This window comes from Neoarius graeffei, chromosome 1, assembly GCF_027579695.1.
Source record: "Neoarius graeffei isolate fNeoGra1 chromosome 1, fNeoGra1.pri, whole genome shotgun sequence".
NCBI classification, from domain to species: Eukaryota; Metazoa; Chordata; class Actinopteri; order Siluriformes; family Ariidae; genus Neoarius; species Neoarius graeffei.
The window spans coordinates 61,009,797-61,032,645 of NC_083569.1; the positions used below are offsets into that span (position 1 = coordinate 61,009,797).

At 40.7% G+C, this 22,849-nt stretch overlaps 1 protein-coding gene across 4 annotated transcripts in view; it reads right to left on the reverse strand.

Annotated features, from left to right (window-relative positions):
• Positions 1–4,002: 4,002 nt before the first annotated feature.
• Positions 4,003–22,849, reverse strand: part of mtmr1a (myotubularin related protein 1a) — a 50,150-nt gene continuing 31,303 nt past the window's right edge. For all 4 annotated transcript variants that reach the window (XM_060935969.1, XM_060935961.1, XM_060935952.1 and 1 more), the window contains 8 exons: positions 21,282–21,431; positions 20,779–20,967; positions 20,354–20,539; positions 15,683–15,889; positions 15,510–15,602; positions 8,839–8,952; positions 7,318–7,494; positions 4,003–4,709 (listed from right to left, as the gene is read on the reverse strand). In XM_060935969.1, the coding sequence (XP_060791952.1) occupies positions 4,542–4,709; positions 7,318–7,494; positions 8,839–8,952; positions 15,510–15,602; positions 15,683–15,889; positions 20,354–20,539; positions 20,779–20,967; positions 21,282–21,431 (1,284 nt within the window). In that variant the 3' untranslated portion in view covers positions 4,003–4,541. The remainder of the gene's footprint in view (positions 4,710–7,317; positions 7,495–8,838; positions 8,953–15,509; positions 15,603–15,682; positions 15,890–20,353; positions 20,540–20,778; positions 20,968–21,281; positions 21,432–22,849) is intronic.

Sequence of the window (22,849 nt, forward strand, 5' to 3'; positions counted from 1 at the left end):
TCGTGATCCTTTCCTAAAGTCACTGAAGACATTTCATTGGCACCCTTTTCCCCATTTTGCACAGAAAAAAAAAAAAAAGTTGCACTGAGGCATCTTGTAAGTAAGCATACATGTCAACCTATACGGAATGTCCGTATTTTATACGGATTTGATTCAATAAACGTAGTATACGGGCATATAAATAAAGTTATACGGATTCTTTAAAAAAACTTCAATATTTATTTAGAGCTATAATCAATTCCCACGATGATAAAAGAGCGCATAACATTTACAAACGTACTGTACACCACAGACAGCCAGTAAAGAGTCTTATGAAATCGCGCGTTATCTTGTGGTAGCGAGACTTCGTTCCACTTTTGATCATGCGCACACCGCATTGCGAGAATCCCGCCAACCGGGAAGTCATAGACATATAAACATAGACGCCACCTTCTGTGTAGAATCATACGTCATCCTCGCCGCCATATTGGATGTGGCAAAGTGGAGATTCTTCAACCGTCTCTGGTATAGCGTCTAGACAGTAGCCGAGAATAAAGATGCCTCATTCATGTGCTGCGTTTAACTGTACCAACAGGTTTACCGTCCAAACGAGATCACATGGGATTACCTTTCACAGGTGAGACTGGAAAAATACTTTTCATTGTATTTGGTCATTATAACGTAATTTTACGAACAGATTTTCCTGACTTTGTGGCTAATATGAAGTCTCGCGCATAATAGCCGCTCGGTGAAACCTGTCTCCAAACAACGAAGTATTTCCTTCGTAACTACGCTGATAACACTTTGTGTTTTTGTCAAACATTGGAGCTTTGTATTCATTCTGAAGGTTTATTGTTATTAATATTGAATAAAAAGTAACTGGGATATATATCATTGTTAATTATCATTCAAATTTTAGGTAAATTATTTTAATTTGCATCTTATACGGATTTTATAAGGGAAATACGGATTTTGGAGGTTGGTTATACAGGTTTGATTGACCGAAGGTTGACATGTATGAGTAAGGGACGTTAACTAAATCTGATAGCTATTCTGAAAAAGTGTAACATGCCTCCAGTTCTATCACTGCACTGATGAGTCACAGGTCACCCTTCATTACATCAAACGTGTCATGTATGAAACACCAGCGGACCTTCACAACCCTTTACAGAGCAGTAGGAACGGAAACAAAACGGACAACAACTCCATTCAGAAAAATCAACAAAATTTAAACACCAATGGATTCACAGCACTGAAAAATAAACAGGAGAGCAGAGAGACTTGGGACGAGTTTTCAGCTTTTGTAGATCGTGTGAAATTCCTTGCAGGTAGCATCACATTGCATTAGAGAGGATTTACTGTACCCTCTTACCACAACATTAGTTTCTCAGCTTGGCACATATATACTGACCTTCAGACTTCACTTTTTTTGTCATTATTTTTTGCAGGAAGGCATGAGACATTATATTGAGATACTTGGGACATAAAGTACCTTGGCCTACATCAAAACTTGTAACATATGAACTGTATGAACACACAGTGCATGTTAGGGTGCATCAGTTGCCCTCACTTTCATAAAATCTGATGCATTTTTGTTCGGGTGTTCCTTTTCACCAATAAAGACATCCTGTAAAATTTTTTGACCATATTCAAAAGTCTAATGGTGGCACCATGAGGTTCATTTTTTTGCCCAAAACCGCTTATTTTATGTTTTCGCGTAAGGTTTGAATCACAATGTTGGACTCCATTTATTGATTTCTTGTGAGCCAGAGATCATGTTAAGAACCTTTGCAAGGGATTGAGAAGCATTAATGTGATTCATAATACATTTGTGTTGTTTAAAAGTAGTCGAACAATGATTCAATGAACAGCTAAAACTCAAACTGTGCTTGATAATATATTTAGAATATGTACTAAAAATGTGTATCTAAGATATTTGGTATACTCTATAAGGTGCCATAATGTTTGATGAAAAGTGATTGAAATTTTGTCATAAAAGTCATAAAATAGCAGCTTTTTCCATAACTTTGAGCTCCTGGTGCCGCCATTAAACTTTTGAATTTTGTCAAAATATTTCACCCAGTGTGTTTTCTTACCAAAAGGAACATAAAAACAAAAATGCATCATGATCGGAGGAACTTTTCATTTTTAGGGGGCAGCTGATGCACCCTAGTGCTGGTACAGCGATAGAAGAACATCAGTTATTGAGACAGAACAGTTCCATGAAATGAGTTTAATCCTCATGCAGGGACACGCCCACATTTTTAACAAAACATTTATATATGTAAACCACAAGAAAAAACCTGTAACATGATGAACTCTCCCCACCTGGGCATTTAGAAAAAAAAATCCTTAAAATGTTTTTCGCCCAGAATTTAAGTTTAATAAATAATACTATATATGGTAACTCTAGGATACAGACTAATTCCTAACAAATCCCGAATTCACCAGCGTACATTACACCATTGAATGGACGTGAAGGCAAAATAGAAAATACAAGTTTTGGTTGACAAAAATGTCAAACTGCACAAACCTTACTGCAGTGTCCAGCTTCATGGCTCCAAAGGCAGTTGGTTACTCTAAGGGGCAACATCTAACTTCTGATGTCATCTAAAACCTGATTGGTTGAAATTAATTAATGGGAATGCAAACTGTCCCAAGTCTACCCTAAATTGAAACCAACATAACTGTAGTTTTACTTTTTTTTTTTTTTAAATTAACCTCCTTGAAATTCAAAGGAGTTTATTTCAACATTCAAATGTACAAATTCATGCTTTTAAAAAAAACCCAGGCACCTATATTCAAAACGTTTTTTTCAGTGTTCACAAATTCATATATTCCAAATAACTGTTTCGGTTTCTCGTGGCAAAGCTCAAGCCTGGAGCACAATGAACCGATCTGGAGCAGATGAGAGCACAGACTCGGATTCCAGGCTCGACTCCCTCCCTGGGTAGCCCCGATACTCAATTTGTATTATTATTTTTTTTTAAATAGTGAATTTTGCTGGTTGAATCTGAGCACCAGAACGAGTAACCTGAAAATGTGAACTATGAAACAGACTTCTTTGAATTTCATGGAATTCCAAACAAATACATACAGATGTGCAAATCCTCCTCCCAAAAAACAAACAAACAAAAAAAACCCCACACACACTATGCTATGATGCTATGAATTCATTGATGTGGCTTACACCGAATGGTTTTTAACATCTTTAGGTCTCTGCTTTGCTTCCCTACCAGTGCCCAAACTTTTCATTACCAGTAAAAAGTCCACGAGGCAGGAATGGCCCTGCACTGAGCCGTACAACTCAACATTTTAACACCTTCGTACTAAAACATGACACATTTACTATGCATTCAGTGCTTCCCTGTATCAGCAAGGTGAAAAACCGATGTATGAGGACAATATTACTGAAATAACCGTTAAAGTGCCATTCCACCATTGGATGTATTCTTTGGCATAAAATACAATATATTTTATGACAACATGACTAGACAGAGAAATCTTTTAGCTTCAAAATGATATATCAAACATAATTTTTTGACAACGACAAGTATATTAATTTTGCGACCGAAGTCACCTACCCTTTTAATTTCCGCGCGTGATGTCATCGGCAGGTTCCCCTTCTTGTGTACCACGTGACGTGTGACGTGGCACATATTATCAGCAATGGCGGATAGAACGTGATAAAAATAATACCAATAAATCTAGCTAATACCAATAAATCTAGCTAACTGAAAGATTAACTCAAAATTTTTCGCAATTTTTTTGGCCCCCATATACGAGGAGAAATGACTCTCTCACTTTGGGGGTTTCCTGGTTTAAAAATAGACCGACACGTGGTACACAAGAAGGGGAACCTGCCGATGACATCACGCGCGGAAATTAAAAGGGTAGGTGACTTTGGTCGCAAAATTAATATACTTGTCGTTGTCAAAAAATTGTTTGATATATCATTTTGAAGCTAAAAGATTTCTCTGTCTAGTCATGTTGTCATAAAATATATTGTATTTTATGCCAAAGAATACATCCAATGATGGAATGGCACTTTAAGGTTCAGTGTGATGACAAAACGTCATGATGTAAAATGGAACGTCACGAATAAAATATAAAAATAGAAGAATGATTCACTTTGGAGAAAAGAACTGAGTGCAGTTTTTAGCAACTTAAATGTTAAAACATGAAAAGGAGGAGTTGCTACAGAGGAACAAATGAGACCACAGGGAAAGATGAACATGCAAGTACAAATATATTAATACATTTTTTTCTCCTCATATTTACAGCTCAAATACTAGATACTGAATACTATGAATTCATGCTGACGACATGCTGACTCATTACAAGATACAGGTTCACAGTTTATATAAAAAAAGATTTATAAAATGTGAAACTAGGTTACTTCTCTACAGTAAAAAAAAAAAATGCAAACAAACATGAATGACTGTGTGTGTGTGTGCGCGCGCCCACTTCCTTCTCATCCACTCCCTATTTGTGCCTGAGAGTGTATTCACTGAATAAAAGCAGTATGTGCTCTTCAACATGTATTGTGCAAGTGTGTGTGTTTAGACGGCAGTGTGAAGTGGTGTACCGCCGTGCGAAGAAGAAGAAGCATGTTCCGAAGATGAGGAGATGGAGTTTGATAACGTTGCCTCTCTCTGGAGCTCCTCCACTTTCTTCTGCAGCTCAGCACGCAAAAATAATAACTCCTTCAAATTCTGATGGACCGGCATCTACAGAACACAACAAAGCACACAAACATCAATTTATTGGGACGCTGATGTTCAAAACGAGTGCACTTGCTTTATATCCTGTTTTAAAAGTAGACGGCCTTTCGATTTCATAAAATCGGTGAAATTTAGTTCCCTCTCAAATTTGGTCATTGTGATATACGTTTATTTCTGTAATATCTTTAAAATAAATAAATAAATAAAAACCCAGGCCATTCTGTGGCTGGGAAGTTATTTAATTTGAGGGGACTCCTGAGCAAATAACGTGCACGAAATCGCTCGCTTTGCGCAGTCAAGCAGACAGAGGAAGTCCGTGTGCGCATGCGCAGGTTTACCAGACCGTGCACTGACAGTTCCATCATTCTGTCGCTAAACAAACAGCTGATCACACCGAGGTGCTCGCTGACCGCCGATATTTATTAGTTTGGTCCTGCGTTTCCTTTCCTTCGCAACATCTCGTCTCATCATCTGTAGCCGCTTTATCCTGTTCTACAGGGTCGCAGGCAAGCTGGAGCCTATCCCAGCTGACTATGGGCGAAAGGCGGGGTACACCCTGGACAAGTCGCCAGGTCATCACAGGGCTGACACATAGACACAGACAACCATTCACACTCACATTCACACCTACGCTCAATTTAGAGCCACCAGTTAACCTAACCTGCATGTCTTTGGACTGTGGGGGAAACCGGAGCACCCGGAGGAAACCCACGCGGACACGGGGAGAACATGCAAACTCCACACAGAAAGGCCCTCGCCGGCCACGGGGCTCGAACCCGGACCTTCTTGCTGTGAAGCGACAGCGCTAACCACTACACCACCGTGCAGCCCTCCCTTTGCAACATTTGCATATTTTTTTTCGCGGTCCGGTTTCCATCAAATCTTGCGCTCCGATTGGCTGGTGGGCGGCCCAGTTACAGACCTCTGGCGACTCGCTCGTTCACAACAAACATCGTAGCAAATTTTGTCAACATTTATTTTTGCATTTCTCAGGAGAATAGCATTAATTTTACAGCATGGAGAGCGATAACGACAGTGTTCACAGCGAAAGCAAGTTTTACTACCCTGAGGAAGAAGAAATAAAAGAAAACATTTCAGGAGAAAGCTAAAAACCTCTAACTGTTGCTAACACCGAGCAAAAACATGGCTGAATCCTGAATGACTCAGTTTTGTATAAATAGGGGACGACATAGGCAGCAAAATGTAGTTTTTTTCCTGCCATGGAAGTGCACTTGTATACCGAGGAGGAAGCCATTTGCATTACAGCCGTGAATGAGGATTCAAATGGCGGCTCGGCTCGGTTTTCCCTTTCGGGCGCTCTTGATTTCTGTTAGAATTTGGTAAAGGAAAAAATAAATATGTTATTTACCAGCTTAAGGTCAGTCCGTATGGTGAAATACCGTGACCTCGGCCTTGAATACTGACCTCGGCCCGACTTTCAAGACCTCAGTCACGGTATTTCACGATACGGACCGACCTTAAGCTGGTAAATAACATATTTCTTCTCGCTTTCCGTTACTGTAGTCGGTCTTTCACGTTTCATTCACACACTCACATCCTCTATTTTTCTCTCCTGTTTCAAATTTGTATCCCACAATGCCTTGCACGAACAGGGAAAGCCCACCACATCATGCATGACATAGTACCTTGAATTGGTCATGGTGAAGCAGGAAAAAATAGTGCAGAATTTAAGGCCATGTGGCCTTAAATTCATTAATTGCTCTGTTTAAAAAAAAAACCTAATAAAATCAGAAGTCTGTGATTTGAATTCAGTCGCTTTCGGTCCACGAAACAAAAATAACTGGGTGGAGGGGAAAATTCTTTTTATGACCTAAAGGTGAAAAATCTGAAAGGCAGTATAGTTTTAATCATTATTGTGAGCTCTTCCTGAAATGTTTTGGAAATATTTCTCACCAGATCATATACTGTATACATAAAACATGGCGTCAGTCTATCACTAGTTCTGCATGACAGCACATGGAACCGCTTCATTGCTTTCACTTTATGGAGATGACAAATCAGGAGGAAAGTAGCAGAGGACAGAAACGTACAAACAAGAAAACTGAATTTCAATCAATCAATTAATTATTAAAAAACCCTCACTGTTGAGTTTTGGTTCATCATGCAGCAAGACAATAAAGCACAACCCGAGGAGTGTACTTTCAAAAGAAAAAAGTGCAGTGTTGTGGTGGACCAAGACAATGTACTGATTTACATTTAGCTGGTTGAAGACAGAAATTTATCAGTACAAACTAGAACTTAAAACCCAACAGCTGAAAACTGAGTGTCAGAGGTGTTTGTGTGTCGAGTTCCTGATTAGACACCGACCCTTTATTCCAGCTTTTTTCTTCACTTTGTGCTAATACAAATGGTTATTCATATAAAAAAATTAAACTCTGTGGAAACAGGAAATTAAAAAATAAATAAAATAATAATTCACATTCTTTCTCTTTCAGATCCCTGAAGTATCAATAAAGTTTTCATTTCGCTCTCCTAATATTTGTTTGAGGTGATGCACATGACGTAACTGGGTATTTTGATGTGTATATATAAGAACTGCTTTTTTATGTATTTCGTCATCGTTTCAGAGAGTGCATTTTGCAGTATAAGTCACCTGTGGTCTCATGCGCGGGTTCCATCGTACATAGTAACCCACCCAGAGATCCAGATGTCTGAGGTTGGCCAGTGGATACAGGACCTGGTTTTTATAGTCCACGTAGAACGGGTTAGTAAAGTCCTCCGGCTGACTGTTAATGTAGGACCACAGCGATATCGTTTTACTCTGGACTTCCTAAAAATGAGAAGGGGGGGAAACAACACACTTTATCATTGTCAGTCAGTGCATTTACATGCACATAGAGAGAATCGAATTTCTGCCGTTGCTCGACTGAAATCGAAGTTCAAAATGCCATGTATACACCTTAATTCGGCTGAAATTGAACCGAACTTGATTTCTCGGAATCGAGCTACACGACCTAGATTATGCGATTTCTGCCGAGCTACTTAGTGCATGTAAACCCTATCGAGCTACGTATTCGAGCTACTTACTTCAGCACTGCCCCTTCCGGGAGTGACGAGTGACGAGACCACAAGGGAAACACAACAGCCTCGGTCGGCATGACAACAAATCATGACAACGGCATGAATCTTTTCTTTTTGTGGCATTGTTTGCACTGTTAAAATGTAGCTCACTTACTGTATCACCAAATACATCTGTACAGCTGTTGCATAGCTGTGAATTGTGTACATAAACAAGTCATTGTATTTGTGTGTGTGTATATACACACACAAATATATGTCCAACATCTGAAGAATGTCAATAAAAACAAAACAATTGAACTTTTTGTGTTTATTAAGACATAAGTTAAATTGTAAGCAAAAAAAAATTATTTTTTTGTAAGCAAAAAATGGACTTTAGAAAAATATTATTGTGCAAAATAAGTTGTCTTACAAAACAGTGGTCTGCGCCGGACAGTTTGTAGCCATACAGTCTGTTAGAGCAAGCCTAACAGCTTGAGCACGGAACTGCCAGTGTTGCCAGATTGGGGGGTTTTAAGTGCATTTTAGCGGATTTGAACATGTTTTGGGCTGGAATACGTCAGCAGTATCTGGCAACACTATAGCTCTTCTTCATGACGGCAACCGGAAGTTTACCAACACGATGGGGCGTGTAGCGGCACGTGTGGCTCGGGTGCACAATGCACCTTGCACAATAGCCCGATTTCACTTGTGCATGTAGGATTGGATTTCTCTGGCACCCCGCTGGGACCCTTTGCTCGATTACCGACAGTAGCTCGATTTGGACGTGCATGTAAACGTACTGACTGCCGAACCCGATCCGGGCTTGAGGCAAACCATGCTTGGTTGACTTGGCCAGGATTGCAGCAGTACACCTATGGACAATTTAGATTAGCCAGCTAACCTAACTGCATGTCTTTGGACCCGGAGGAAACCCATGCAGAGAACATGCAAACTCCACACAGGAAGGCCCTTGCTGGCCGCTGGCCTCGAACCCAGAACCTTCTTGCTGTGAGGTGACAGTGCTAACCACCGTGCCATAATACAATTACACAAATTAATTTGATCCTGAAAACAGGCTGGAAAGTTTCCGCCATCAGTGAAAAACCGAGTGTACCTTTTCCATTCTCTCCTGCTCACTGTTGTAGAGGAATGTACCAAACAGGCAGCTGTAGAGGTGATCCAGGATGGTAATGAGAAAAACTTCGTTGAACTCAAAGGCAGAAGGAAACTGGGAAAGAACACAGACACAAAGTGTAAAATGCTTGTAATGCGGGCCTGCACAAGAAGGCCTGAACTGATAATCAGTGTTTTGCTCAATGCTGAAATTGTTTATCACAATTTGTTATCTCATTTAGTATTACTAGTGGCACATTATTATAATTATCACTACTACTACTTACTAGTGGCACATTGTGCAAATGTAATATTTGTAATTAGAGTTAAATTGCATTTAGTTATATTTTCAAAAACTCACGACATTTTTATTTTTTAAATATGTCTTCTTGATATTTACCATTATAGTACTGTAGTTTAATGGGGGCGGCGCGGTGGTGTAGTGGTTAGCGCTGTCGCCTCACAGCAAGAAGGTCTGGGTTCGAGCCCCGTGGCCGGCGAGGGCCTTTCTGTGTGGAGTTTGCATGTTCTCCCCGTGTCCGCGTGGGTTTCCTCCGGGTGCTCCGGTTTCCCCCACAGTCCAAAGACATGCAGGTTAGGTTAACTGGTGACTCTAAATTGAGCGTAGGTGTGAATGTGAGTGTGAATGGTTGTCTGTGTCTATGTGTCAGCCCTGTGATGACCTGGCGACTTGTCTAGGGTGTACCCCGCCTTTCGCCCGTAGTCAGCTGGGATAGGCTCCAGCTCGCCTGCGACCCTGTAGAACAGGATAAAGCGGCTACAGATAATGAGATGAGATGAGTAGTTTAATGCTTTAAATATTTTTAATTTAGATCTTTTATTAGTTCAAACGTATTCGTTACGAGGCTTTGACTCATCTCTCATCTCATTATCTGTAGCTGCTTTATCCTGTTCTACAGGGTCGCAGGCGAGCTGGAGCCTATCCCAGCTGACTACGGGCGAAAGGCGGGGTACACCCTGGACAAGTCGCCAGGTCATCACAGGGCTGACACATAGACACAGACAACCATTCACACTCACATTCACACCTACGGTCAATTTAGTTAACCTAACCTAACCAGTTAACCTAACCTGCATGTCTTTGGACTGTGGGGGAAACCGGAGCACCCGGAGGAAACCCACGCGGACACGGGGAGAACATGCAAACTCTGCACAGAAAGGCCCTCGCCGGCCACGGGGCTCGAACCCGGACCTTCTTGCTGTGAGGCGACAGCGCTAACCATTACACCACCGTGCCGCCCAGGCTTTGACTCATTGTACGGATTGATGATAAATAAAGCCATGATTGATTGATTGTTATGCAACATCCAAAAGAAAAAAAAAAGTTAATTCTCGTCATCTCTTACACTACGTTCAGACTGCAACCTGAAACGACCCATATCCGATTTGTTGTGAAATCCGATTTTTTTGTTAGGCCGTTCACATTACCAATTATATGAGACTTGTATGCGATCTCCAATATGAACGGAAAACGACCCAAAAGTGTCCCGCATGCGCAAATTGACACGTAATAAGCACATCTACGTAATACGTAAACAAAAAAAAGCACACTCTTCAAGTTTAATGATTTCTTTTTTTGTTTGTTTGTTTAATTATCTGGTTAGTGTTAAAGTGTGAGGTCTCGTGTGTGTTTTTGTTTCTGAACTGAAATGAAACCGTGTAGCCTGGTAACGAGGGTTGACTCCTAAATGTCTCTCTAATTTCTATATAAGTGCACTACATGTTACTAGGAAGTAATGGATTTTTAAACTCTGTATAGTGCACTCGAGCTTCAGTAGGCAGTCGTTTGGGATACGGCCGCTGTATTACCAAACTCTTAATTCAGGCTTAATAATTTGCACATATTTATTTCGTCATATTAATAAACTTTTTCTACATTTTTATAAATATTTATTTAGATTGTTTATAGCCAGCTGAATTCTGCAACTTCTCTCAGCGCTGGCTCAAGGTGCAGAAACACCAGTGCAGTTTGCGATGGAGATGAGGCGAGACCTGGCGATGTGGTTTTTGTGGCGGCGGCGGAACTCACACAATAATCTGATTAATGTGGGCAGCAGACTAATGAGACCGAAGGTGTCAAATCACTGGAAATTTCCAGAACAATCTTATAATCTTGTAATACAGGATGGTTTAAGTTATAAATCAGTTATAGAAACTGTTTTATTTAATCAGGCTAACAGATAAACATCCAGGTCCCTACCAAATCCACCATTAGCTTGATCAATTCTATAAAAGTCTATTTAAATTCTGAAAACTGTACAAAATGTTGTTGTTTTCCACCAAAGAGGCGGGATTAGCCAACGCAGAATAGTGACGTTTGTCTCTTGTTGATGACGTGTAGGTCGCATGAATGTGACCTGTCCGGTCAGACTGCAGTCGCATGTGAAAATATCGGATATGCGTCGGAATTAGGACCACATATCCAAGCGGCCTGGGTCGCATGTGAAAAAATCGGATCTGTGTCGTTCAGATTGTCAATAACAAATCGGATACAGGTCACATATGGGCAAAAAAAAATCGGATATGGGTCGTTTCAGGGTGCAGTCTGAACGTAGTCTTACTTTGACATTCACAAAACAATTGTTCCCTCACAAACCTTACCCCGCCCGCCCACTCCACCCCCTTTACTCTTGAAGCTAATTAGACTCGTCATGTTACTGACAGACTGGAAAGTACAAAGTCCTCTGTCCTGAAGACTCTCCTGTGGCGGAAAACCTACTGACACTGGAAATATCTTCCATAAAAATGTTCAGTGGATGACTTCTATAAATCTTAACTCGCTCAATAATGTTTTTTTCTTTGTTAAATAAACCCGACATTTATAATATTTTTATGATTAAGCTTAGATTATGTATTGTGTTTGTTATACTACTCCCTGTGAATGAGCTGTTGCTATAGAAACTAAAACAAGCACATCACTAAAGGGATAAATAAACTTATTCGGAGTAAAATTAGCTCATATGTTTAAAGTCTTTAATTTTCTGTAAAGATGCTCTGTGGCAATGTCTGTCGTTATAAGCGCTATACAAACAAGAGTTCTCGGAGCACAATATCCCCCGCTGGCAACTCTGGTAAAATGTGACGGAATTGAATGAAATTGCAAATGTGTATTACTGACATACAACAAAGAATCCTGTCAAGTTTGGTGAAATTCCTCCAAAAATTGTCACAGGAGTTGTTTTCAGAAGGTAAGTACCTTTTCCAGGATGGACAGACAGACATCGCCACGAAATAATCCCCCTTCGGGCCTTTCGGCCAGCGGGGGATAAAAATTGAGGAAAGTTGATTATTTCTAATAATAATAATAATAATAATAATCAAGGGCATAAACTCTGGTAAAATCTGCCCAAATTAAACGGAATTTCAGTATGCATATAACTGTCATATAACAAAAGCCTTTTGCAAAGTTTGATAAAATTCCTCCACAAACTGAGAGGAGTTGATTTCAGAAGAACGTACACCCTCATGAAATTGTCAAAAAGTACAAGTTATTTCATCGAGGGTCAAAACTCTGGGAAAATTTTCACAAACGAAATTAAATCGCAATATGCGTATTACCGTCATATAACAAGGCCTTTTGGCAAGCTTTGAGAAATTCATCCAAAAATTGTGAAAGGAGTTGATGTCAGAAGGCGAGCACACCTTCATGAAATGGTGAAAGTACAAGGTTGTTAATGAAGGGCTGTAACTCTGGTAAAATACAACCGAACTGAACAAAATAACAATATGTGTACTACCGACATACAACAAAGAATCCTGCCAAGTTTGGTGAAATTCCTCCAAAGATTGTGAGAGGGGTTGATTTCAGAAGGAAAACACACTCTCATGAAAGTCAAATTAAAATTTTATTAAATCAAGGGCTGTAACTCTGATAAAATGTGACTGAATTGAACAAAATTACGATATGTGTACAACCCCAATTCCAAAAAAGTTGGGACAAAGTACAAATTGTAAATAAAAATGGAATGCAATGATGTGGAAGTTTCAAAATTCCATATTTTATTCAGAATAGAACATAGATGACATATCAAATGTTTAAACTGAGAAAATGTATCATTTAAAGAGAAAAATTAGGTGATTTTAAATTTCACGACAACAACACATCTCAAAAAAGTTGGGACAAGGCCATGTTTACCACTGTGAGACATCCGCTTTTCTCTTTACAACAGTCTGTAAACGTCTGGGGACTGAGGAGACAAGTTGCTCAAGTTTAGGGATAGGAATGTTAACCCATTCTTGTCTAATGTAGGATTCTAGTTGCTCAACTGTCTTAGGTCTTTTTTGTCGTATCTTCCGTTTTATGATGCGCCAAATGTTTTCTATGGGTGAAAGATCTGGACTGCAGGCTGGCCAGTTCAGTACCCGGACCCTTCTTCTACGCAGCCATGATGCTGTAATTGATGCAGTATGTGGTTTGGCATTGTCATGTTGGAAAATGCAAGGTCTTCCCTGAAAGAGACGTCGTCTGGATGGGAGCATATGTTGCTCTAGAACCTGGATATACCTTTCAGCATTGATGGTGTCTTTCCAGATGTGTAAGCTGCCCATGCCACACGCACTAATGCAACCCCATACCATCAGAGATGCAGGCTTCTGAACTGAGCGCTGATAACAACTTGGGTCGTCCTTCTCCTCTTTAGTCCGAATGATACGGCGTCCCTGATTTCCATAAAGAACTTCAAATTTTGACTCGTCTGACCACAGAACAGTTTTCCACTTTGCCACAGTCCATTTTAAATGAGCCTTGGCCCAGAGAAGACGTCTGCGCTTCTGGATCATGTTTAGATGCGGCTTCTTCTTTGAACTATAGAGTTTTAGCTGGCAACGGCAGATGGCACAGTGAATTGTGTTCACAGATAATGTTCTCTGGAAATATTCCTGAGCCCATTTTGTGTTTTCCAATACAGAAGCATGCCTGTATGTGATGCAGTGGCATCTAAGGGCCCGAAGATCACGGGCACCCAGTATGGTTTTCCAGCCTTGACCCTTACGCACAGAGATTCTTCCAGATTCTCTGAATCTTTTGATGATATTATGCACTGTAGATGATGATATATTCAAACTCTTTGCAATTTTACACTGTCGAACTCCTTTCTGATATTGCTCCACTATTTGTCGGCGCAGAATTAGGGGGATTGGTGATCCTCTTCCCATCTTTACTTCTGAGAGCCGCTGCCACTCCAAGATGCTCTTTTTATATCCAGTCATGTTAATGACCTATTGCCAATTGACCTAATGAGTTGCAATTTGGTCCTCCAGCTGTTCCTTTTTTGTACCTTTAACTTTTCCAGCCTCTTATTGCCCCTGTCCCAACTTTTTTGAGATGTGTTGCTGTCATGAAATTTCAAATAAGCCAATATTTAGCATGAAATTTCAAAATGTCTCACTTTCGACATTTGATATGTTGTCTATGTTCTATTGTGAATACAATATCAGTTTTTGAGATTTGTAAATTATTGCATTCCGTTTTTATTTACAATTTGTACTTTGTCCCAACTTTTTTGGAATCGGGGTTGTATTACCGACATACAACACAGAATTCTGCCAAGTTTCGTGAAATTCCTCCAAAAATTATGAGAGGAGTTGATTTCAGAAAGTGAGCACCCTTTCCGGGATGGATGGATGGAAATCACAATGACATAATCCCCCTTCGGGCCTTTCAGCCAGCGGGGAATAATAAACTTGACTTGACACTATAATCCTGTAAATTCCCTTGCAGCTGGAACGACCATCAGAGCCATGCTGTTATAGAAAAGTAACCAATGCATAGCTGCCAACATTCCGAAATTGTAAATAGTAATACAAGGTTGGGTACTGAGTCTTGGTGGAGGGAAGCCCCCCCGCCGCCAAAGCTTTCTAGCAAAACTACCCTGAAAAATCACACTAAAACAAAATAGTTTGACAAAATTTATTCTACAAACTAAACTATCATCTTACATTAATTTGCAAAGTTCTTTTCAACAATGTATGAAAATAGTCAGTGAATCAGGCAAAAACTTCAAACAATGCAATTGGCACATATAAAACTTTTGACAAAGTACACATTAGAGAAATAGACTAGAGTTTACTCAGTCAACAGTTGATGTAATTGCACCACATAAACTTGGCAATATCTAACACCATTCATTCATTAGTCACAAACAAAAATGAATTATCGCCCTTACTTGACTTAGAAATGAAGGGAAACTCCTCTCGGTACGAGTCCTTGAAGCGCTGGCCCTTCCCCTTAGCCATGCTTTCTTTAGAGATTAGTACTACGCTACATCTTCATAACAAAAGCTTGAAACGCCATGCTTTGTTCAGAAACTTCGTGAACAAAGGCCAGACGATAGCGTGCCATGGATGATCTAATAGCATCATTGATTGGCTGAGAGAACAAGCAATAGCCAATGAAATTTGGCGTAGTATCTGCCGCTTGGAACGAAGTGGTGTTTTATCAAATACGAATCCCACCGGTGACAGACTTTGAAAATGACCCATGAAAATTGGCAAAATCGTATTTTATTGTAGTAAATTCGTATTTTCGTAATCAAAACGACAAATCGTAATAAATACGATTTATTCGTAGTAGTTGGCAGCTATGCCAATGCCTTCTGACTAATCAGACTGGAGAATTCAACAGTGTTGTGGTGTAAAGTATTGATCGCTGACCTGTCTCATCATCTGCCACACACAGTCGATGAACTGCACAAAGAGAGGGGATCGTTCAGAGTTGGCGTGATTCTCATCTCCATGACCAACACGCTGTGGAACAGAGAGACAGAAAGACAGGGTTAAATATGCACGCTTTCACACAGCCACACACAGCCACTGCTAATACACACCGAGGCGAACTTGTGCCCGAAGCTGATCCACTCCTTCTCGATCAGCACCTGGAAGCCCTTGAGTGTGCGGTAGTACGAGTCCAGCATCAGCATGGCCAGAGAGGTGAGCTGAGCTGTACGGTCCCAGCCGTCACTGCAGTGCACCACGACTGAGCTTTTACTGCCTTCAACCTTATCTGCTATACGCACTGCACCTGCTAATAACAACTACACACACACACACGCATCACTTTACTGACAGAGCCTTAAAAAGTTCCTGCTTTGATCTTAGTGAGAGTCACAAGACACAAAAGTTCATTTTCTTAAAAATCACAAGTGTCTATAACAGAATGCAGATAATAATTAATAAGTAACTAATAATGAAAATATAATTATTACGTAGTATTGTACATTCAGGGCAATACGTATCTACTAAACAAAACAGAAGCTCTGTGCCCTTATGTTCTTCTGTTTCAGGTTTTGTAAAATATCTTCAATTAGGAATATAATAAAGAAGACATGCTGCTTAAATAATGCTAGACATTGCCACTCTGCATGTACACCTGTTCAAAAACAATTATTGAGTAAGAACATTCGAATTAATGGCATTAAGATCAATTCATACAAATTACAAAACACCGTATATACATTCGGTGTCCACTTTATGATGAACCCCTGTACGTTCAGGCAGTTATCCAATCAGCCAGTCATGTTGCAGCAGCTCAATGCATTAAATTAAGCAGATAGTCAAGTTTATTTTTATAGCGCTTTTAACACCTGTCGCAAAGCAGCTTAACAGAAATTTAAAGACTTTAAAACATGAGCTAATTTTATCCGTAATATACCCTTGATGAGCAAGCCTGTGGTGACGGTGGCAAAGAAAAACTCCCTCAGACGACATGAAGAAACCTCAAGAGGAACCAGGCTCAAAAGGGAACCCATCCTCATTTGGGTGATAACAGACAACGTGATAATAATAGTTACTTTCATCTGAAAGTGGAGCAAAGAAAAAAACCCTGAACTTTTGAACAGGGTGTCTGCAGGCTTGAACAAGTTCAATTTAAGACTTTTTAAGACCTTTTTAAGACCATAACAGGTTAAATTTAAGACTTATGCCGCACAAAAAAAATAAAGAAAATTGGGAGAGCCTGAATTACTTTCGAAATAACAAAATTTATTATCATTCACCAGTGAACTCATTACATCCCTAGGGTGCGCTCTTGCATTAATGAGGAACTAAGTTGCAGTGGAGCCAAAGACATCCCGCAAATCACTTGAGGATGAGCCATTCGATTCCGTACGGTTTGCGTGTTGTAGCGTTACAGTTTGCACGGAGTTAGCTGATACACCGCCTCGAGATGTGCTTGGACCTGACAACGGTGAACAAAACTGAGTGATGGCATGCGATTGTTGCAGACTTTTATGGGCAGCCTGGTGCTTCTCTGCTTTCGCGTGCGATTCCGGTGCCTTTACACCCAGGGTGCCGAGTTTGAGTGTTCTTTTGCACAATGTGCAGTACGCCTCAAACGGATTGTTTGGTACACGTTTTAACCAGTCTACGAAATCATTGCGTTCAAGCCAGCAGTCGTTAAACTTGCATTTGCCCATTTTGCTACAAACTGTGACAATAGGGCTGTGCGATATGGGAAAAAATGAATATCCCGATACATTTTCTCCATTTCACGATATACGATATATATCTCGATATATTTAAATCTCCTCTAAAGGACCCCATGAAATCTAACTTTTACTCTTTACTGTTTTCACTACAATCCCTGCAGATTAAATAACATTCTTGGTTAACTTTACAGGTGGTTTTCAACAACACATTTTAAATTGTCATTTTCATGAGATTAATCACAATTGAATTGAAATAAGACTATTTTTATTCAACAAAGATGTGGCACAAACTGCAAAAACAATCTTGAAAATTGCAACAAAGGGGCAATACAATACAGAGCTGCTCAGAGCTCAAATCAAAATCAGTGCAAGCTCAACACAGAGACATTTAGCCTAAATAAGAAAAGTGCTCATTCATTAAATTATTTTAAAAAATAGATCTCCAAGCTATTAACCTGACTACTGAGAACCACTGGAACATTCACAATAGAGAGAGATTGAGGGAGAGAAGAGAGAGATCTGCAAAACATCATTTCTCTCTCTGCACAATTTTGAACAATGTTTTCCGGCTCTGCCTCTCAGATGTGTTTAATTCCGGTATTGCCTTCTCTGTAAAATGTCTGCGACCAGGCAACTCATATTTGGGATCGAGTGTGTTTAGTAATTTTTGGAAGCCTGGTTTTTCCACTATACTAACTGGGATCATGTCTTCAGCAATGACGTTAGTGATTGCATCCGTTATAGCTCTCCAGCTCTGACTCGTTTTCTCATATGGGGGGGCTTTGGAGAACGAGGCCGCTATGGTCATTTGTTTAGCTCGTGGGCAGGTAGTTCAGAGTTTAAGAGACTCTTCATACTGTACCGGGTGAGTTTTCAGGTGATGGAACATATTTGTAGTGCTGCTGCCTTTCGTGATGACAGGTTTTTTTTGCACACTTTACAAACTGGCATTTCCTGTTCCACGTCCTCCTCGCGATATCCAAAAAATGCCAGATGACTGACCCCTTACTAGTTCTTTTAGGAACCAATTCGTCCGCTTCCATTTTTAATTTGTCACTGAAATTGACAGAGCTTACATGGTAGCCTATGCAACACCAGCGATTGCATGAACTGAGTCAGCGCTGTAAACCGGAAGCAGGAAATCTTCTGCAGTGTTGCCAGATACTGCTGACGTTTTCCAGCCCAAAATATGTTCAAAACCTGCTAAAACGCACTTAAAACCGCCCAATCTGGCAACACAACCGAAACTAGAAAATCTTCCCGGAAGTTCCTTTCAGCACAGAGATGCTAACCAATCCCGGGTGACATCTAGGTGCTGAAAGGAACTTCCGGGAAGATTTTCTACGTGCAGAATTATTCTGCACGTAACCTAGGTCTTAAATTACCCAAATGAGATTTTAGACCAACAGTGCAAAATATCTCTATATTTTAGACTTTTTTAGGCCTAAAATTGAAAATGTGTAATTTTAGACTTTTTTAGACTCTGCGGACACCCTATTTGAAAGTCAAACTAAGATATTGGGGGGGGGGGGGGGGGGGGGGGGAGCGGGGGGGCAATGTCCCCCAAAAATATTTTAATAACATGACACGCAAACCCCTGCATTCTAGTGCATTTTAGTACTTATTTTCACTAAAGCAAGTTATAACTTTTAAGCCTTTTTCTTTCATGTACATTAATGATTAACATGTCAAAAATATCAAATTTAATTCCCCTAGTTAATGAGTAATTTTCAGGAGTGCATTTAGAAAACGCGGTGATTTTCCTGCTACACAGTTCATTACTTTGGAAAAAAAAAAATCAGACAGTTGAAGGTAAACTCAGCAAAATCCCAAAACAGTACTGTTAAAAAGTAAAGGTCTGTTAGAATTTCTAAAGCTTTCAGGCTTCAATGTTGGGGACATTGAGCTTCATTTATCAATCTTTTAGTAGAGTTGTGTTTTTGCATCAGCTAAAGTGAACTAAACATTTCCAATTCATATTTATGCGAGTGGGTGGCACGGTGGTGTAGTGGTTAGCGCTGTCGCCTCACAGCAAGAAGGTCCGGGTTCGAGCCCCGTGGCCGGCGAGGGCCTTTCTGTGTGGAGTTTGCATGTTCTCCCCGTGTCCGCGTGGGTTTCCTCCGGGTGCTCCGGTTTCCCCCACAGTCCAAAGACATGCAGGTTAGGTTAACTGGTGACTCTAAATTGAGCGTAGGTGTGAATGTGAGTGTGAATGGTTGTCTGTGTCTATGTGTCAGCCCTGTGATGACCTGGCAACTTGTCCAGGGTGTACCCCGCCTCTCGCCCGTAGTCAGCTGGGATAGGCTCCAGCTCGCCTGCGACCCTGTAGAACAGGATAAAGCGGCTACAGATAATGAGATGAGATGAGAATGAATCTATAGCTGCCTAGTCTGGGGGAGTCTGGGCCCAGATTCTTGTTCTTGACTGACAGCAGTGGAACCTAAGGTTCCATGTTTTGTGCATGCGGAGATGCTTTTCTGCTCACCGCAGTCGTAAAGAGTGCTCCTTGAGTTACTATATGCTGCTTAGCTGCTTGACCCAATCTGGTCATTTCTTTTGACCTCTCTGAGCTACAGTTCTGTGAGCGCAAACACCTTATTGATAACTCAATATTTTGTCCCCCCGCACCATTCTGTGTAAACTCTACAGAGTGTTGTGTGTGAAAATCCCAGATGATCAGCAGTTTCTGAAATACTCAAACCAGTCCATCTGGCACTCTGCCACAGTTAAAGTCCCACTCCCCCCCCATTCTGATGTTTGATGTGAACAGTAACTGCCCTGTATCTCCATGATGTTATGCATTGTGCTGCTGCCATATGATTGACTGATTAGATAACTGCATAAATGAGCAGGGGTTTCTAATAAAGTGGATGTTGGGTGTATTATTGTAACTTTTGTATGCATTTAACTAATATTTTTATATTAAAATGACTGATTGCTCTGCATTTTACGCTTTATTATCCCTTACAGAAGCAAAACCGGCTTCTGTAAGGCTCGTGCGTGTGTGTGTGTGTGTGTGTGTGTGTGTGTGTGTGTGTGTGTGTGTGTGTGTGAGAGAGAGAATGTGTTTACCTTAATGTACTCCAGCCAGTGCGTGGCATCTATGGCAGAATGCCAGTGGAATTCATCTATGGTGGGATAGACCACCTCCTTCAGCTTTCGCAGAGACTCTCGCATCACATGGATGTTGGGAATCTCCAGGAAATTTATCTCCGCATTTGGATAAAAACTTTCACTCTCATAGCCACCATCTTTAGCCTGGAGAGGAAAAGCGAGGAGAGAAGAGAATGTGACGCTAGACGAAACAAAACACTAGAACACATCACATTATTATAGATAAATCCCTATAAAATCTATTTATCTGTGTTCACAAATATATGCATTTCATTTTATCACAAATATATATATATATATATATATATATATATATATATATATATAAATATAAAAAATCATAAATTGAACTCATGTCTGAAGACACCCCTCTCTCGGTTTACCTTATTAGTGTCAGCGACACTGCTCTGCCTCGCATCGAATATGGTCAGCTTATGTGACTGTGCGTTGGCGTCCATGATGGTCTGCAGGTAGCGCTCGTCCTCTTTGCAGCGGCGGTCTGAGGGGCCCACCAGCGGCTGACTGCAGCGCACAATTGTGGCCTGACTCTCAGGATGGATCCAAGAGAGGACCTGAAAGAGAGCAGGCAACACAATGCTGCACATCAGAAATTAGAAGAAGTGACAGAGACAGCAAAGTACGATGAAGGAATAATGGTACACACACACACACACACAGGCATGCTGGGGATTGATTGTTAGACAAATATGCCTACTTTCTTGGGAAAAAATACTCACGGAGAAGCTCAGATGCTCTACAGACAGACAATGTGAAATGGGCAGCATGTGCAGTCTGGGAGAGTTAAACTCTGCCTGGACCAGCATTAACACCACTAACTAAAAGCCTGCGTTATTACTAACTGTCATGAAAGAACACACACACTGACCGGTATACGATGCTTGGCCCTGAAAGCTGCTACTCTTTTCAGCTCGTCATCTTTGATACTAGTTGGAATGACCAGGAAAGCAGGATATGTGTCGCACACTTCATAGTTGCTGTTTATCTTACTGATAGTCCAACTTTCATTGGGCAGACCCTGCACAAGAGACAAAAAAAAAAAGCAATAATTATACATACATTGGGAGTCGAAAGGTTTTAAACACACAGGCCCTCACTTACAAAATTAATGTACAACAGAAAACTCAGCATCGGGTTTATTTCCATGTAAAGCTCAACATTTATCAGTGTGAACACGAGCAGAAGCTACAATCAAATTTCACATCCGGTCTCACGTCATGTACGCAAGTTTTCGAGTCAGTGTGGACGTACGGTGCAGCATAATAAATCTAGCCGAGTGGAGAACTGTTATTAGACTGTCTATCCTGACCAGCATCGCATATGCAGTCATATATTCATCACTTAAAAATGTAGTGCATGGCAAAATATTATATTTTGTAAAGGCCTACAGCAACTACATGTCATATGTTCAAACTGTTTGCAATTAACGGGGTTAACAGTTTTTTGGTGCGAGATTAGATTCTCTTTCATTTTGAGATTTTAGGTTACCTGTGATATAAGCAATTAAAATGATGCAACTGAAAGCAACAGGTACTGAGTTGCAGTTTGGTAGGTTAGATGCTCATTCAGTCACCTATTTAAAGAAGTCATTTCAAAGTCAGAGTCCTTCCTGCATCATTCATGGCGCGTTTGGCAGCGCCGATCTCAGTTTCATAGCCCTCGGCCTCTCGCATATATTACGTAGCCAGGGTTACAGTGGGGGGGCTGGTCCTCTGGTAACCGTGAGAGTTTGACTCCCCACTCACATCGGTATTGCAGCGTGCCTTGCCAGATGGCAGTAGGTACCATTTTTATGATGGTCTTTGGTATGGCCCGACCGTGAGTAGAACTCGTGATCTCCTGATCGAGAGGCGGACACGCTAACCACGAGGCCACTCGCCGGTAATATCATGGACGATGGCAGTCACCCTCTGCACACTGTCATCAGCAACCAGAGGAGTCTGTTCAGTGACAGAATGCTCCTTCCCAAGTGCAGGACGAACAGACTCAAAAACTCCTTTGTCCCTCACGCCATCAGACTGTACAACTCCTCTCTGGGGGGGAGGAGGGGTAACAGGAGGACAGAGGACGGGAAGGAGCAGTAGCCTAGCCTGACAATAAGCAATACCGGACAATGTGCAATACCTCTCCTGCTGGACTTTTTTCATATCTTTTTTTTTTTGTATATGTAAATACTTAATTTATCTAGAAGTTTTCTCTATTTCTATTCTCTGTTTATCCTGTAATGATGCTGGAATTTTAATTTCCCTGAAGGAACCCTCCCAAAGGGATCAATAAAGTTCTATCTAAATCTAATCTAATCTAATAAAGTCATTTGCTAGTCATCAAATCTTGGCAATGGCACATCTGGGTCAGTTAGAAGACCTCTACAGGGTTGTTGTTGTTTTTTTAATAAAGAGTGGCACGTGGCTATTAAGCCACTTTCGTCTCCCAAGG